The 18,535-nt window shown below is 39.3% G+C and overlaps 2 protein-coding genes, 1 long non-coding RNA gene and 1 other non-coding gene across 5 annotated transcripts; 1 reads left to right on the top strand and 3 right to left on the bottom strand.

Moving 5' to 3' along the window:
* Positions 1-8,862, bottom strand: LOC126398960 (galectin-8-like). Of its 2 annotated transcripts, XM_050058632.1 has the most exons (9): positions 8,751-8,862; positions 7,765-7,853; positions 7,361-7,571; positions 5,597-5,716; positions 5,415-5,483; positions 2,773-2,799; positions 1,877-1,965; positions 751-916; positions 1-542 (listed from the first exon to the last, which is right to left on the bottom strand). In XM_050058632.1, the coding sequence occupies exons 1-9, from the start codon at positions 8,787-8,789 to the stop codon at positions 393-395; spliced, it is 960 nt and encodes a 319-aa protein (XP_049914589.1). In that variant the 5' UTR covers positions 8,790-8,862; the 3' UTR covers positions 1-392. The 2 variants fall into 2 exon arrangements, with proteins under 2 accessions (XP_049914589.1, XP_049914590.1); XM_050058633.1 differs by lacking the exon at positions 2,773-2,799.
* A 1,370-nt stretch (positions 8,863-10,232) lies between these two features.
* LOC126398574 (uncharacterized) lies at positions 10,233-16,965 on the top strand. The gene is made up of 4 exons (XR_007570787.1): positions 10,233-11,759; positions 11,861-12,014; positions 16,580-16,709; positions 16,951-16,965. It is a non-coding gene; the product is annotated as an uncharacterized LOC126398574 (long non-coding RNA).
* Positions 11,836-15,723, bottom strand: LOC126398573 (ribonucleoside-diphosphate reductase subunit M2-like). Its single transcript, XM_050058024.1, has 10 exons — positions 15,474-15,723; positions 15,165-15,233; positions 14,419-14,571; positions 14,191-14,307; positions 13,813-13,946; positions 13,633-13,727; positions 13,380-13,513; positions 13,071-13,175; positions 12,869-12,982; positions 11,836-11,988 (listed from the first exon to the last, which is right to left on the bottom strand). Exons 1-10 carry the CDS (start codon positions 15,561-15,563, stop codon positions 11,836-11,838), a joined length of 1,164 nt encoding a protein of 387 aa, XP_049913981.1. The 5' UTR covers positions 15,564-15,723.
* LOC126399262 (small nucleolar RNA SNORD94) lies at positions 12,356-12,494 on the bottom strand. The gene has a single exon (XR_007570878.1). It is a non-coding gene; the product is annotated as a small nucleolar RNA SNORD94 (small nucleolar RNA).
* Positions 16,966-18,535: the final 1,570 nt, after the last annotated feature.

The raw sequence follows: 18,535 nt of genomic DNA, 5'->3' as shown, positions 1-18,535 counted from the left end.
TATGGTCACATGGGTAGTTTATTTGATGTGGTCACAAAGTGCATGAACAGGAACAGTTAAAGAAGTACATACAGCAGATCAGGTAATACTTGGATATGTGTCTCAATAGTAACTTTGTTCAGACTTCATTTCATTTTACTTCAGTAAAAGTTTGAGTCAAACGTGAAAACATTGAAAATGGTTAATGACATGTTAATGACATGTTAATGACATGTTAATGTTCAACATCCTTTCAGCCTGCAGAACTATTAAACAGCAGTTTATTCGACCTTCATGTTCGTTAATGTCTGATACCATGTATAACGGCTGTGATGTAAATATTAAACTTTTATTGCTACACATGTTATAACCTGAATAAAGTCAGCGAGGCCTCAGAGAGTTAAAGGTCAGAGTCACAGGATGTTGACGCCCAGCAGTGTTACGTCTCCCAGCACTTCCAGCTGGGTGACGCAGCTCACATCCTGGACTCGGTGTTTGTAGTCCAGCTGATGGAGCCCGTTGACAGCGACCCTGAACTGCTGAGAGTCACACCGGATGATCATCTGCAGAGGAAACATTAATATAATATTAGTTCATATCACACTAATAAAAAACAGAAATTACACAGTTCTTTTTTTAGCACAGGGCTGCGTGGTGAAAGAATGACAGGATCAGATTTCTGTCTGTTCATCATCATCCTGAGGAGAGCTGAGGGTTTTATTGGAAACATTTTAGTGTGCAAACAGAAACCAAACAATCAAAGTGCTGTACCTCAAAGTATTGTCCTGCACTGAAGGGGAAGGAGTCCAGGGATTTCTCCTCAGGGCCCCAGCACTCAGAGAGGAAGGAGTTTCTGACGAAGACCTCTTTCTTCAGACAAGGGTTCAGATGAAGAGCGATGTCGCTGCCGCCGGACACTCGCAGGTTCACAGCAAAACTGACATATAACACAGAAAATTAAGAAAACATGTTGAAAATATAAAACTTATGGTCTGTCAAAAAAAATTACTATGTGGGAAAAATTTATATTATAACATGTTGTAAAAACTATCAAAAATGTCAGAGTATAAAATGTAAAAACAAACTCTTTAGTATAGTATGATTACAAAAAAGTCATAGGATAGCATGTCGGATGAAAAAAAACAGTATAATTTGATAAAAAGAGAGAAGAATATGATGGAAAATATAGGTCCTAGTATAGTATGGTGAAAGAAATATAAACATTCATAGTATAACATGTTAAAAAAACTTTAAAAAGTTGATATAACATAATTACAAAAAGTCATAGTATAGTATAATCAAAAAAACATTTAAAAGTGATAGTATAGTACATTTAAAGAGTCAGAGTATAATATAATTACAAAAAGGTGATCGTATAGTATGATGAAAAAAATGTCATATTATAGTACGTAAAACAAAACCCTTAAAAAAGTCATAGCATAGTATGTTAAAAGAATTGTTAAAAAAGTCTCAGTATGTTATGTTGAAAACAAGCCATAATATAGAATGTCTTAACTTTAAAAAATGTCTTAAATTTTAAAAATGTCATAATATGTGAAAAAAAAGTCTTTAAAAACCTTTATACAGTACAAACACTTTCATGTCTATGTTTGAAGTCTGAAAATATGAAATCAATTCAAAGAGAGCATTGTATATTTGCTCCAAAACTTTACTGACATGTTACTTCAAGGAGAACCTAATTTATTCTAACAGTTCATAAATATTATTCCTACAGTCTGACACCCCAACTCTCTCCAAAATCCAAAAACTAGAGTGTTAGAAACACACAAGTCTGATTCAGAACAGAAATATTCAAATGTCTGGTTCTCATCAGTCAGCTGACATTAAAGTGTAAACCACACAGACGGACAGACAGGTGAGTTCAGGTGTTGTTTACCCCTCTGCGTTGGGATTGGTCTCTCCTTTAATCGTGATAGTGCGTCCAACACTCAGTCCTTTAGCCAGTTCACCTCTGAAGGGAACCCTCTGTAAAACACACAGACAGCAGATCAGAGACACTCTGACATTTCATCCACTGAAGCAGGTCTCAGATCAGCTGAGGAAGGAAACAACGAAGGAGTGAAGGAAAATAACCATGAGTTAAAGACAGTCCGTTTTTAACTGATCTGAAAATGTGAAAATCCCCAAAACTGACAACATGCTTCACTATCAGAGCTTAAAATTCTGATTCATGCTAAGACTAGACTAAATTTTATTAAAATTAAATGTTAAAAACAAGTCTGATGTTACATTTATATAAACAAGTGTCTGCGATTCAATGTACCAAATATAAAAGTTGTGATGAAGACGAGGGAACGAAGGACCAATGGAAGATTTAAGAGAGGAAAGCTTCATTTTAAAACAAAGTTGATTAGATCACTACTCATTGTTTGGTACTTTTTAATTTAACGAAAGAAAGTTTAATGAGAAGTAACAGATATTTGATTAAAATATTGGAACCAGAAGAAAGAAGCGTCAACAATAAATGACCGATGGATTATTACTATTGAAGAAATCTGTTCATGAGAAAAATGGACAATATACATGACTCAAAATGTTGATGTCTGAACACAACAGTTTTTGTTTTATTATTTTTGGTTAATGTTGTGAATATTTTGCCAATAAAGATTTAAGTGAAAAACAACCCCCGTGTTTTCAATTTGGAGCATCTTTGTGTTTTTGAGATGAGTTAAAGAATGAAAAAAAAAAAAAAAAGATATTATATTTGGTTACATGACCACACATCCACTTTATAAACCTGAACGTCGACCATCATGCAACAGTGAAACTCACCAAGTTGCCTGAAGAGGAGATTACCGGCTGGAAGTAAACAAACAAAAAAATAATTAAATGCATATTAATAATATAACATTTTTTCTAAAACAAATTTGTCCGCTGCAGAACAAAGAAACGTTACAAACACCAAACTTTAATATTGATATGCTAATATTCTCTGTCAGAGAACTCCGCTGAACATCTGACTTCTGGTGTGCCGCAGGGCTCAATGTTAGGTCCTCTGTGATTTTCTGTTTACATGCTCCTCATTGTGTAAAATACAATATCTAAGATGGCTGCTGGTTAGACGCATTGTGTTGTTCTGCTCTTCCAATCCAGAGGTGTTGGACAACCTAGGTTAAGAAGTTATTTAAATAACAGGCATCATTTTGTAAAAAATCAATAATACTGAATCACATCTTAGAAGAGTAACCTGTGGTGATAAATGATATCTGTACAGTATCGACTATATTGAAATTTGTAACATTTGCTGATGATAAAGATTTGTTGTGTTCAGTTGAGGACATGAAAGAGTTATTAAAAACACTAGAAAGGGAACTGATTGTGTTGAAAAAATGGTTTGCTGTTAATATGATATCACCAAATGAAAATAAACAAAGTGTATGGTGTTCGGTGGTATTAAGGCTAAGTGTGAATTTTTGGGAGTGATTATAGATCAAAACTGTATTGGAAGTCAAACATAGAACATATCAAACTGAAATTATCTAAATCTGTTGCTGTTCTTTATAAAACAAGGGTGTTGTTAAATAAGAAATGTTTATATTTATTTTATTGTTCACTTGTAATGCCATATTTGACCTATTGTGCTGAAATTTGGGGAAATGCTTACAAAACAAATAGATGTAAACTTACACCTTAACATTTCCAGACACTGTGTATTTAACAACACTGGAAAAACCTATTGAGTTGTCAACAAAAACCATCCTGTCTGTATTCAAATATTGTTTTAGATTAAGAGAAGGAAATTATAATTTAAGAGGGTTGTTTGTTTATGAAACATGTTCAGTGAGAACCAATGCGATGGAATGGACTCAGTGCTGCTCTGTGCTGAGTTTTAAAAAGGCCTTAAAATGTAAAATGATCACAATGTAAAAGAATTGTGGATTATAATTTAGAGTATAATGTATTTAATTATTAATTTATTGGTTTCCTTTCTTTGGTATGATTGATATTCTATGTTTTCCTTTGGTTAACATAGAACAGGCAAATATAAGCCTGTTCCTTTTTCGGCTACTGACTGTGAGAAAATTTGTGTGAAAGAATCTTTGTTTTTTCAGATGTATGTAACCGAAATAAACTTATTCATTCAATATAAACATAATAAACTAGTCCATACCCATTGGTAGCTTTGTCACATTCTATCTATGCCAATCCTCAATGCCTATGTGTAGTTTCACATAGACTGACCACGTCAGTGAGTAGAAAAACGTGGGACAGACAGAATGACTGACTGACAGAATGAAACACTGACAGTTTACGTGATTATGTACAGCATACCACACCATGACTTTATATAAAAAATTTAAAAAAAATTCGGCCACAGCGATCGGCCGCATTTTAGCCATTTTCAAGCATTTTTCTGTTGTTATAGCGCCACCCAGTTGCCGATTAGAGTTAAATTTCTCCAGTCACCTTGAGGCATCCTGTTCTACATATCTACCAAGTTTAGTAAAAATCGATATAGCGGTTAGGCCTAGATAAGAACTTAGCTCTCTGGCGCCCCCATTTTGTTTGATGGGGTCAATAATGGAGGGGTCCCCTCAGATTATGTGTGGTCATATGCCTACAAAGTTGCGTGGTGATCGGTGAAACCCTTAAGATGTTATACACCTTTATGTGATGAGCCACGCCCTCTGCAATATTCATTGCCTTATAGAAGCTCAGTTTTAGTAAGTTTTCCAACTTTTGCCAAGAGGGAACTTTAGATATTGGTCCCTAGATTATGTTCACCCAGTTTCATGCAGATCGGTCAAACTTCCTAGGAAGAGATCCATTTGAAGTGTTTTTCAAAAAATTCAAAATGGCAGAAAATCTATATAACCGGAAGTTATGGGTTCTTGAGGCAAATGTGTTCCTCATGAGGAGAGGCATCTCTGTGGAAAGTTTCATATCTCTACGACATACGGGGCATGAGATATGCCCATTCAAAGTTTGCAATTTCAATCGGTTGCTATAGCGCCCCCCTTTGGCCAATTGATGTAATTTTGCTTCATTCGCATCCTCCCATGACCCTCTACCACTGTGCCAAATTTCACATGGATTGACCAAGTCAGTGAGGAGAAAAACGTGGAACAGACACAGAGACACACAGACAGAGTTTTTGTCATTATATATTAAGATAAATATCTTCATTTCTCTGCTGATGACACTCATCTGCATTCACATATTATACCTGGCAACAACTTGAGCTTATAAAATATAAAATATTAGACATAGTAAAAGATTTCTAATCATAGGAAATGAAGGAAAACAAATCGTCACTGTTGAGAAGCTGTGAGCTCCACGTCTGGTATTATTGTTTGGTAAATGCTAGCTCATGTCACTGAACAATTTTCTGTGTATTTATTAATTCATCTGTGACGGCAGACACAGAACAAAGACTCTCCAAAGTTAAACTCTGACTGTGAGAACAAACGTACCGTCTGAAGTTTCTGATCCTTCTCTGGTTGTTCCTGATTGGTCAGACTGGCTGCAGGCAAAACTTCACTCTAAAAACAACAACAACAAAACATTTTATTCATATTCATCATAAGTTTCATCACATGAAGAAATAACCACAAACTTTATTTTTCTATCACAGACATTGTTGGATCAGACTCACAGGACTCGGGAGGATGCCGACAGCCTGAATATTGACCTTTCCAGATATGGACAGGGTGTCGACTCGCTCCAGGTCCACTCTGTGTTTGTACTCCAACACGTGACCGCCATTCACCGCCACCTGCAGCCGTGAGGGAACAACAAGCAGTACAACAATTACAAATATAACAACACAAAGAAAAGTCCTGCATTTAAAATCCTATAAAGTAAAAGTACATTCAGAGCCTTGTGCAGTTAAAGGTACAGTTCACCCCAAAATCAAAACTACATATTTTTTGGCTGTCTGCCCTCTCTCCAATATAATGGAACTAGGTAGCGCTCAGCTTGAAGCACTCAAAAAATAATGTATTTGAAAAACTCAACAACAACATGCCTTTCCAGAAATCATGACCCAGTTACTCAAGATAATCCACAGACCGCGCTGTGAGCAGTTTCATGGAGGAACTATTTTCTATCTACCGAACTAAACCCACCAGTCGTATCACTGCACAGAAGGAAGTGCCTAGATGAATGAATAGCAGGAGAGCTAATAGAGTTGGGTCGTATCCAGTTTTGCTGGTCCAGTCTGGTGTATGAGCTGAAAACCAGTTTGATGTTATGTAAACCAGCTGAACCAGCATTTGTAATGCTAACAGTGATGCTAAAGGAGGTTTGCGGCCCAAAACTGAGCCACTCACTCACCAGTGAGACCTGAGGGGAGACCAGAGTTCAGAAGACCAGAAAAAAGAAGACCAGAGACCAGAAAAAAAGCTTGTTTAGTGGACTAACTTTGCACTTGAAGGTTGCCCGTTCACTTACGTTTTAACAGGTCTGATACTACTATGCACCCCGGCTGTATCTAGGCTAACATGCTAACTATTATTTTTATGTCACTAGTCACTTGAAACAAATTTAGGACGATAGGAGTCAGGTTGAAATAAACCGAAATTTCCCTTTATCTAACCGTTCATTAATTCGTGCAGATTTGGAACACTCATTTGTTACTTCAAACAACAGCGCTCTCACTTAAGTGTAGAATAAAATCTCCAACAATGAACTGTACAAGAAAACAGGTAGCTGGAACATCACCAAGTAAATCACACACAGACACCTGAGATGGCTAGGACGTGTTGAGAATGGAGCAGGATCGGATCACAAAAGTTGCCTTAAGATGGACACCACCAGGCAAAAGAAAACCTGGGAGGCCCAAAGCCACCTGGCGCAGAACTGTGACACAAGAGCTGGAACAGATCAACCTGTCATGGAGGAGGCACAACATGATGCCAAGGACCAAATACAATGGAGAGAGCTCATTGAAGCCTTACGTCCCATAGGGGATGAAGAGGACTAAGTAAAACCAAGAAGGATAAAAATGACTAAAATGTGACCTTTTGTCTCGAGACTAAGTCTAAATCTAAAATAGCTGTAAAAAATTAACACTGGTCAGGCTGTTGCGGCAGCTGCCCGGGTTCGACTCCAGCCTGTGGCCCTTTGCTGCATGTCATCCCCCCCACCTCTCTCTCCCCTTCAGGCTTAGCTGTCCTATCAATTAAAGGCAAAAGTGCCCAAAAAGATATCTAACAAAAAAAAAAAGAACACTGGTCAAACATAAAGAATGACGCTGACTTTTAGTTTTCTGTTAGTTCGTTTACATCGCTGATGTGTGGACACACAGCAGGAAAATCTTCCATATCACATGCAACGTCTTCATGTTCTGTGTGAAGACACATGTAATGTGTGAAGACAATAAATGAGACATGCTGTCGATCAGCAGCTCGTCTCTCACCTTGAATTTGTCTTTGAGGACGAGGATGAGGAGTTCGAACGACTCTCCGTGACTGAAAGGCTTCACGTACAGGATCTCCTCTCGGCCCCAGCGCTCCTTCTGCAGTGAGTTGCAGACAATACATGGCGACCTCTTGAACCTCGGGTTGAAGTGAAACGCCACGTCGGCCCTTGGCTTCACGCTGCTGCCACATGTGAAGTCTACCTGGAACCTGTGTGACATCACAGAGGGACGACAAGTGAGTCTTTAACCTGGCCGAGTCTAAAAAGTACAAAAAGTGAACTTGATGTTCTGATGCATCACTTCAGACTGACATCTTTGTTTGGACACAAATATTCAAATTAAAATAACTTAAAGTGGCCTGTCAGTTTGTGATGATGCTGTACAGACAGGTGAGTCCACACCTGTCGGCATCAGACTGCACTGAGCCCTGAATGAGAACCATCTCCCCTGGCAGCAGACCGCCCAGGATCGTCCCAGCGAAGGGAATAGCCTGTTGGGGGACAGAGTCAGTAACATTCACACATCTGGAAACATCTGACAAAAACCAGTGAGATTCATGACAGGGAAAATATTTCTGTTTTTAAATCAGTTCATTAATATAATAATCTGCAGATTAACTGCTGATGAAAATAATCTTTAATTGCAGCTTCATCAGAGTTAAATATTGGATACAAGGATTACAAGATATGTTCTATGTCCTTTATACTCCACCGGATCTTCCCCTTCTCTTCCCAGCCATGTCTTTTTTTAAATTTATATATCTATGTATATCTATATCTAGATAGATAGATTATTGTTCAAGTCTCTAAATGTCAGTGTCCGGAAACATAACAGATGGTTGTGGGACAGGAGGCAGCCTGTTAAACGTGGTTTGTTCACTGACACCAAACTTCATTAGAATTTATGAATATTTTAAAACGTCCTCGTGTTTTCAAATGTTAACCAACTAAATGACTCAACCATGGTCAGTATACACACTTTAAATAACCATTTTTTATTCGGCTAACATGACACACACCGAACTGGTCTCACATGTCCATAAATTACCTGTAATTAAGAGTTTGTAACAAACTGGGCGGGGACGAGCTGTTAGAAACGAAACCTTCAGCTGCACATTAACTGACATGAAGTTATTCAATGGATGAGACAGAAGCTGAATTATAGCAGAAGAATAGCAGCAAACCTGAACTGAGCATTTTAGACAATTAAAGTCTCGTCGAATATTAATCACTCCGCGAAGCTGATAAACGAATATAAGTTAGCTGCGATGCTAGCTGACCTGCTCGCTGATAAATGTTTAATAAAAAGTGAATTTAACTGTTGATAAAACAATTAAGAGAATCAACAACAATACCTGAACACGAGACAAACACACAGAGCATCTTACCGGGTTTAAAAACGACTGTCTCGGGTTTGACACCGACATGTTTGGAGCGAGCAGCTGCGACGTCAAGCTACTTTGGACTTTTGTTTACTTCCTTATATGACGTCATAACGGTTGACCGTTACAAGGACGAGACAGACACCGGAAATAAACTGGATTACTAATGTTTCATTTAAATAAAAACCATCGTTAAAACACAACAAACATAAGTTCGTTTTTACTTTTATGATGTTTAAATATATTTTAAAGCCGTAAATTAAATATTCAAAGCAGCTCGTGGGCCGATGTGATGACGTAGCTGTCCGCACCTTGCTGACTGCAGAGGTTTGGTGGTCACTTCATGTCCCATGATTCTCATAATAATTTATTATCCTCCACCTCAAACTCAAAGGATCTGATAAATACGGTAGAAAATGTTAATTCACTAGTTTATATTCGTCTAAAATAAATTATTGAATAATATTCAATAACATGTTTGTAAAATAATCCTCTACATTTTTCACATTGTTGATTTAAAATAAATTTTAATTTGTCATTACAATGGTAATAAACTCCAAGCAACACTTAATTACTCATATTTACACTTTACCAAAAATATTAATTACTTCTCATTTCACACATTTCATACATTCCTGTTTTCTTTTATTCATTTTGCAATAACTTTTCACCTGACGACCACATATATGTATTTTTTTGTTATTGGCAAATATATATTATTTCTACTTTATATTTTAAGTTCTGCAGAATTTTATGTCTTAGACTTTTTACAAATATTAAATGAGTCTTGTTGCAGGAGCCTGCGCCACAGGAAGTCATTCTTACCTGTGTCCATTAAACTGTACAACTCCTCCCTCTGATGATCGGACTCATTTGGCTATTTATAAAACAAAACACACAATATAATTACTCATTCTTATTTCATTTATAACGCTACAACCATTTCATTGTATATTGTATATATTTCAGATTGTCTACTTTACTATTTTATTATTTATTTTATTTTAATGTCTACTTTAATATTTTATTTTATTTATTTCATTGTGTATTTTAGTATTTTATTTATATCTTCATCTTTATCTCTTGTTTCCATTCATGCTGTATTTCTATTTCTATTTTGCACGGAGCATTGGAACAAAAACAATTTCCCCCCGGGGATTAATAAAGTATTCTGAATCTGAATCTGAATATTCCATGACAGTAAATAAATTAAAGCCGTTGATGAATAATATTACAGTTTTTGGAGCCGCCTTTTCAAAATGTTGTTTGTGTCATTTTTAACCACTTCTCCCATGTTGGAGCCTTCAGCTGACACACCAACAGGAGAACATAGATTTTATTGTCTACACAAACAACAGCATCAACAACAGGATGTCAGCTCCGCCCTGAGGTCACCTGTTAATGGAATAATTTGTAATAATTAAATAATATTTAACTGACCACAGATGCAGTGATGAGGACTGATTCTCCTTTACATCATATTTATTATTACTGGGACTTACATAATATTTGAGCCTCTTTCCTGCTCCTGCTTAAATAAAAAAAACACATGGATTACTCACAGAACAAACAGACTTGTTTACACTAACTTGGTTCCGAAAAAGTAATCATGTACACACAAAAAACTCACCTTTCAGGACTTTACTGTTTAACTTTTATTTTCAAAGACAACCATTTGTTTTGTTTTTCAAAAAAAGGCCATAATCGTCTGGCTCCTAAAGTTCAGTGTGTTTGCCCTCCTCCTCGAGTTTGATGTTTGTTTGCTGAATAATGAAACTTGTGGGGTTTTTTTAATCCACATGTAAAAATAAGTCGTGGTTTGGGTCATGTGATTCAGCCAATAAGTGAATAAAGCAACCCCTTATTTATTTCTATTTTTTTGTAAATGTCCTTTAACCTTCCCAGCTGTGTTTAAACCAACTCTCCCGACTGTCATGTGGTAAAACAGCTGCAGGTTAATTTCTTCTTCTCACTTCAGCTCTGGAATAATGTGCAGATTAAAGAGGAAGACACTTTGCAGCCCCGCCTCATGTTCATGTTGCTGTACTCTGCTTCTAAATCTTCTGACCTGGTTTTAATTTATTCAAAAATCTTTTTAATATTTTATTATTTTACAGCTTACAAAATGCATCATATAGTGATTTGCATTCAAAAGTGAGTGTGTCTTTAAAATAAAGCTTTTTCTTTTTTTAAAAAGGCACCTCAACATATTACAACATACATGGCGATGTTTTCATAAAGCAGTAATGAAATCAGCATTTCAGGCTGCAACAATCACAAAACTGCTCCCGAAATCCAGGAGGAATTAATCCGGTGAAAAAGGGCTGTCTGTAACGCTGAATCGAACTAAGATAATCTGAATGTAAAAATAAGTCGGGATGATAACAATTAGTCAATTAAGAATTTGATCGAACAAGTTTAATTGATCCTTCAATGCTGTTGGAGTGTGTACGTTGTGTTGCTGTGAGCTTTGACTGATGATAAAAACACATCTGTATCAGAGGTTTTATGTTTCTTGTGTCGTTTTTTAAAACTCACTTTTAATCAATTATCTGGTTGAGTCAGAGTGGACGAGCAGTAATGAAACAGATTTGAGGCTTTCACATGAAGTTTTGACTTTTAATACAAAAAGCTAAACTGTACAAATAAACTAAAACATTAGGTCCATAAAAACATCATAAAGCAGATTTTATTAAAACAAACTATAAAACCAGGGTTCTGATCCAACCTTCACCAGGTCACTGCTGACTTCACCTCAGTTTATAATTTACACTCAGCAGATAATGACCCTGGTCAGAGGACTGATCCCTGCTGCAGTGCTCCGATTGGCTGAACAGCTCATCTGTCATGTAAACCACCAGTCAGCTGATCTGCCGTCATCCTGAGATAAAAATGTCTGTACATGTAGTTCTGTGGTTTGAGCGTTTCCTTCTGCAGAGACTCAGGGAGAAGCTTCTGGAATGTGTGACTGAGTGTCTCCACCTCTGTCCTCAGAAGTCGGCGTCCAGCCTGAAGGTGTTGTCTGTGGTGCCGGACATCACGCCCATCCTCTGGTACTCGCCCACACGCTTCTCAAAGAAGTTGGTCTNCCTCAGAAGTCGGCGTCCAGCCTGAAGGTGTTGTCTGTGGTGCCGGACATCACGCCCATCCTCTGGTACTCGCCCACACGCTTCTCAAAGAAGTTGGTCTTTCCCTCCAGAGAGATGTTCTCCATGAAGTCGAAGGGGTTCTCCGCCCGGTAGATCTACAGAGACACAACACAGAACCCAGGTCAGTTTATTCTGCACATGCTTAACTGGAGACGCATTAAAAGAGGACGATTAAAAGCATTGTTCCGTCCAACAGGAACTCGTTCATTAAAGTCCAGTTCAGACCAAAGATTCACAACGAGACGAGTTGAAACAAACAACTACTGTGAACTCTCCATTCTGTAACGATGTAAAAAGCTGCCGGTTCACAGGAAGTGACCCCGATGAGACGGTGTATCATCTCTAGTCAACAACTCTCTGTACGTCTTATTTTGTGGCAGCTTTTTTCTGCAACATTTGTCTCATCATGAATCTTTGGTCTGAACTCGCTCATTCAGAGTTCACTTAGTGCTTCAGGTGCCGTCTGTTCAGACAGGCGTCTGTTTCGTGCTGCTGTCGTTCTGCTGGTGAACCACTTGTCCTCCAATCAGAACGTGTGCAGCAGCACTCAGCCCCCATCATTGGCTGAGGTCCGTACCCCTGCGCCTCTCATCATCACAGACCTGATCCTCCTCCAGACGTCCGACGCTCAGACTCGACATTTAAAACTTAAACTATAATTCTGATGAGACGACTGAGCGGCTGATAAAAAACCCTGCAGCTGTTACTGGAGTCAAAACTGAAACAGGACAGAAACATTTTAGGGGCGACAGACTGAAAACATCTGATCCAGGATCAGAACAGATCCCAGATCAGTGTCAGAGTCTGTCTGACTTTATGTAACTGTTCCTGTTACAGCGTACAGAGTCCAGCTGTCGTCTGCATCAGCTGACTGAAAACAACCTTTTAGTTCTGGCTGTAATAACGGACATGTGTGACATCATCAGTCGTCCCCCGGCCCTACTGGGAGCTGTGGTTTTACTGGGATGTGGTTACCTTTGTGAAGCCGAGCTCCAGCATCAGTCTGTCGGCTACAAACTCGATGTACTGCTTCATCAGGTCACAGTTCATCCCGATCAGCTTCACCGGCAGAGCGTCCGTCAGGAACTCCTGAGAACACAACAAAGAACACACCATTAAAACCAGTTCAACCATCAGCTGACTGACAGAGAGACACCATGACATGTCGAGGACCCACCTGCTCGATCTCCACGGCGTTCTTGATGATCTTGGTGACGGTTTCTGCTGACGGTTTGTTCACCAGGTGTTTGAACATCAGACAGGCGAAGTCACAGTGCAGACCCTGAAACCAGTAACACACACCAGTTACAGCCCAGTGAAACCAGTAACACACACCGATTACAGCCCAGTGAAACCAGCGACACACACCAGTTACAGCCCAGTGAAACCAGTCACACACACCAGTAATACCAGTAACACAAACTGGATTTATCTGATGTCAAAGTGACAGGATGAAGCTTCCTGCTGATCAATAATCAATTATCACCTCGTCTCTGCTGATGAGCTCGTTGGAGAAGGTCAGGCCGGGCATCAGGCCTCTCTTCTTCAGCCAGAAGATCGCAGCGAAGGAACCAGAGAAGAAGATTCCCTCCACGGCGGCGAAGGCCACCACACGCTCACCTGAGGAACCACAGAGTCACCATCAATACCTGATCAAAATCTGATACCTGATCAATACCTGATACATAGATCAGTATCAGAGCTGACTGACAGCAGGAACAGGAAGTGAGCAAGTTTACCGTAGTTGGCGCTCTTGTTGCCGATCCAGTTGATCGCCCAGTCGGCCTTCTTCTTTACACACGGCAGAGTCTCGATGGCGTTGAACAGGTATTCTCTGTGGGTCATTGAACACACCGTCAGTAACCAGTAACAGACACCAATAACAGACCCCAGTAAGATCCCAGTAACCAGGTCATCACCTCTCTTTGGGCTCCTTGATGTATGTGTTGATGAGGAGGCTGTACATCTCTGAGTGGATGTTCTCCATGGCGATCTGGAAACCATAGAAACACCTGGCCTCCGTCACCTGCACTTCCTGTGTGAAGCGCTCCACCTGGTGGGAAAGAGACGACACTCAGTCATCAGCTCATCTCAAACTATTGATCACTGATTGATTGCTGTGACCCATCACATCATAAAATACAGAGACAATGATCTATTGATCCTTTGAGTCTGAAGCTTTGTTGTGATTAAACTGAGACGACACGTCGTGTGCAGTGAACGTCTCAGTGGACGTCTGTCCTAATTTATACTTCTGCGTTAAATCGACAGAGCAGTGACATGTGGGTGGAGCTCACCAGATTCTCGTTGACGATGCCGTCGCTGGCGGCAAAGAAAGCCAACACGTGAGAGATGAAGTACCTCTCCTCGTCCTTCAGAGACTCCCAGTGCAGCAGGTCCTTCGACAGATCCACCTGAACACACACACACACACAGCACGTTAACATGACATCACCCAACAGCTGAACACACACAGTACACTTAAATGACATCATCCAACAAATGGGAGTGGTCTCCGTGGTTACCTCCTCAGCGGTCCAGAAAGACGCCTCGGCCTTCTTGTACATCTGCCAGATGTCGTGGTACTGGATGGGGAAGATGACGAAGCGACGAGGGTTGTCCTTCAGCAGAGGCTCCTCCTCTTTCTCCCTGCTGCTGCTCTTCTTCACTGCTTTGGGCTGAGAGACAAAACACACAACTGTCAATATCACACAATATAACACACCTGCACACAAAGGTTTATACTGATATTAAGTCTGGCTGGATGCAGTGGAAAGGTCTGAACACATTTGTGGGGGAACGCAGAAGAAATATTCCACATAAAACTAAAACATTTAGATAAAAAACTGAAACATGAAAATGTAATTTATTGTTTAATTAACAAACAGAAGTAAGTAACTATTATTGATAAGGGAGGAGGGGTGGTGCAGAGGTGGAGACATATAAAGTGTTTTCTTTGTGTGTTTTGGCAACCTTTATTTCTTCTTTTAAAAGATTTCTTGTCTTCACCAATGAGTAAGTTTTATAAACTAATAGCTTATTTCAGGGTTGAAGAAAAACCAGGTCACACCCAGCCTCCCTCCTCCTCTGATAAATTAAGAACACTCCCTAAGGCAAACAGTGACAGCTGATTGTTTGGCGCCAGAACCATATTTTAGGCGCCACATGAGCACAATAATCAACACTAATTAATAATGCTGTATCTTAATATGAGATGAAGATGATGTGAGTTAGATGAAGATGATGAAGGTTTCAGCAGATCTGTACTCACCGCAGCATCGTCGAAGATTTTCCGCGCGGTTTTAGACGCCAAGATCCGGGTCGTGTTCAGACTCGGAGGCTGAAAGATCAACGACAGGAACCCCTCAGTGAACAGATCAATACTCTGATATTGGATCAATACTCTGATACTGGATCAATACGTTTGAATGATGACATCAGACTGAAACACACATTAACTACAGGACCGTCACAAGATGGCTGCCGTGAGGTTAAAGTGTCCAACACTGTGCTGGGACCTTAAAGTGACATGAGACGTTATAATGACACATGAAACATGAGTGTGTGTCTGAGTTCTCACCGTGTTTTCTTTGTCTAGCGACATGTTGTTGACCTGACTGATGACGCCGTTTTCATCCTTGACGGAAAGAGGAGAGCGAGCAGAAAGCATTTTGATTTCCTCCCTTCACGTGGACACACGAATAAAAGACACGTTAACTGATTAAAAGTCGGTTAAAAAGAGAAGCAGCAGCAGCAGGTTTGTTGCGGAGCGGCGGACACAGACAGAGAGCAGACACACTGAAGCGGCTTCTGACCGCTCGAGCCTTTTATTGAAATCTTGGCGCTAGAACGCAGCCGGCCAATAGGAACACAGCTCGTGTTGGCTCTTTAACAGTGACGCTAGACGGAGCCAATCAGGTGGAGAGCAGCGGTCACGTGACGCCCGGGCAGCTGCGGGAGTTTCAAATGTCTTTGTCTGTGAGGAGTTACAAAACTGTCCGAAACCGGTGTTACAAAACTGTTAAAATCAGCGTTTACACAACTTTTATGATTTAATAAAAACACGCGTTTATTTTACAGTAAAAACCGTTAAACTGTGATTCTGACACTCAGTGTGAGAGGGAAACATTACTGTTGCAATCCCAGAAAATAAATCTGATTTCCGTGATGAGATTTTAGCTCTTTGTTTCATAAACGTCTGAAAGAGTGTGGATGAGTTAAACTGTCTGACATCATCCTGTTTTTATGTCAGTATCACAATAAATGTCATATTAAATATGTGTCGGTGTTTATAGCGTTAATTTCTGGAATTTCTGGGTCGTTTCCCGCTGCCGCCAATTTTTTTTTTGTTTGTTGTTAATTTCATATTGGCGGTGTCCGAGAGACATTTCAGCGCCTAAAATCATTTCAAACACCACGTTATTATAACTCTACATTCAGAGCTGTCGTTTATATTTCCAGGTTTGAGAATTTAACCTAACATAGAGGATTTATCCTAAAACATGTCACACAACAAAGGAACATATTCCGGGTATTTGGCGGGTTATTAGTCTGAACCAGGACGTTATAACATTTAAAGTGTAGATTATTGTGTGTGTGTGTGACGATCTGTGCGTGTTGTGCTTCTGATTAAATCGAGTTTCAGTCTTTGAGGTTTAATATTCGCCTAATTTTCCCTCGAAACAGGAGAAGCTGACTGATCAGCTGTTTCCGGAACGAAGCGTTCTGATTGGCTGCCTGAGAAGACAACAACACAGCCTGTGAATGTAGGTCAGCAGGTGGAGTCGCCCCCTGTCGGCAGGAACGAGAACTGCAGGTTTATATCTGCTAACACACAGGAAACAAACATCCCTGCAGCATAGAGATAACTCCACACACACACACACACACACACACACACACACACACACACACACACACACACTTTGTCAGAGTTTAACATCATAATAAAGTTACTGACGGATTCTTTGTGTCTGTGGTGGTGAAACTCACTTTGGAGCTGTCTGTTATTGTTTGGAAATATTTCACCAAATATATCTATTGTCATATTTCTTTAGTGGTACACTGAGGAACATACGAGCTGCCATACTCAGTCTGATCAAATGATGACACACACACATCGAGATCTGCACTGATGAAGACTCTATGATGATGATTTCATACCTAGTTTTTATATTTTGGATTTTTTCCCTGTTTATTTTATGAACTCATTACTGTACATTACTTATTTGTTTGACTTTATTAACTATGAAAACATCACTGCTTGATTTAACTGTGTTTTGTCAGTGTCCTGGAGTGCTTTGAAAGGCACCTATTAATAAAAGCATTGTCATTGTTATTAGTATCAGTGTAAGTATGAATCTATATGAAACATTAAAGAATATCAGATATGTATAATGTGCTGAGTAGGAAATGTAAAGTGAGTCAAAATATAAAAATATGTCTGTAATGCTACCATATACAACACAATATTACACAAATATAAATGTTATATTATTTTATTCCAAATATTATAGAGACATACAGTAATAATATATTATGTGTACAGCATATTGTTAAATATACATTAAAGAGTGCTGTTGGTTAAGAATGAGTTGAGCAGTTGCATAATTGCAGAGTTTTGCTGCTATTGAATTATTGCACCCATTATTGTGCAGTAAAGACAGTGTCAATAAGAATATTACACCTTTAAGTCTCTATTGCACAACTGAAATATGATACAGGAATCATAACGGTAAATTATCATTATTATTAAATTTATATAGTGCTGTCTGGATACCCAAAGGGGCTTTACAAAGAACAAAATAAATAAATATTATTATTATTCTGCATAATGATTACTTTTACTTTTGGTATTTTTGTATATTTTGATGCTGAGACTTTTAAAATTAACAAACATATTTAAAACAACGTTATTTCTTGTTTTACTGTAGTCATTTATCTGTGGTGTTTTTAGTATTTTCCCGCCTTTGTTCTGTTGAGACACTGTGCTGCAGTCCCGTTTCCCGCCTCATGATGTCACTGTTGCCCTGGTTACTCCCGCCTGTTTTTATTTATATATTTAGAGTTTTGATTCATTTTCTTTTGGCTCCTGCTGAATGTCGGTCAGTAAGGCAAGTGGGCGGGGACCTCAGCAGCCAATCACGTGCCCCTCTCACGTTCCCGGCTCGACGTCGTGCTCCCTGATTGGTCACACCCCCTGAGAGCCGGCTGCTGATTGGATGAGCGCTGTTACCGGGGAGAGGGAGAGTGGTCGGAGCGCCGGTTGTGTAACGCAACACGTGACCGCGCCGCTGTCGTCGAGCAGAAACTTCACATACAGGCCGTTAATGTATGTTTATATAAAGACACGCTGCTGACGTCACAGAATTAACCTCCTTCACACTGTTTTCATGGCGCGTGACCTGAATTCACACAAACAGCAGGAGCGGGAAGTTATTGATTCAACTTTATTGTGTCAGTTATGATCTGTGGACTTTATTATGTTACACTGCAGTGTGTCAGTATGTTCAGAGGAGCGAGTAAAAGTACTCGGATACACTATTAAAGTTAGAGTAGTGTTGAGTTACTGTGTCACATGTTAAAGTCCTGCAAGAATTTTTATCATCCAAACAATAATACTGAAAGCACCAAAAGATAAAG

Source organism: Epinephelus moara, chromosome 12 (genome assembly GCF_006386435.1).
Source record: "Epinephelus moara isolate mb chromosome 12, YSFRI_EMoa_1.0, whole genome shotgun sequence".
NCBI lineage: Eukaryota > Metazoa > Chordata > Actinopteri > Perciformes > Serranidae > Epinephelus > Epinephelus moara.
Note: the sequence above shows the minus strand (reverse complement) of the source record. Positions and strands in the feature narration are given on the sequence as shown.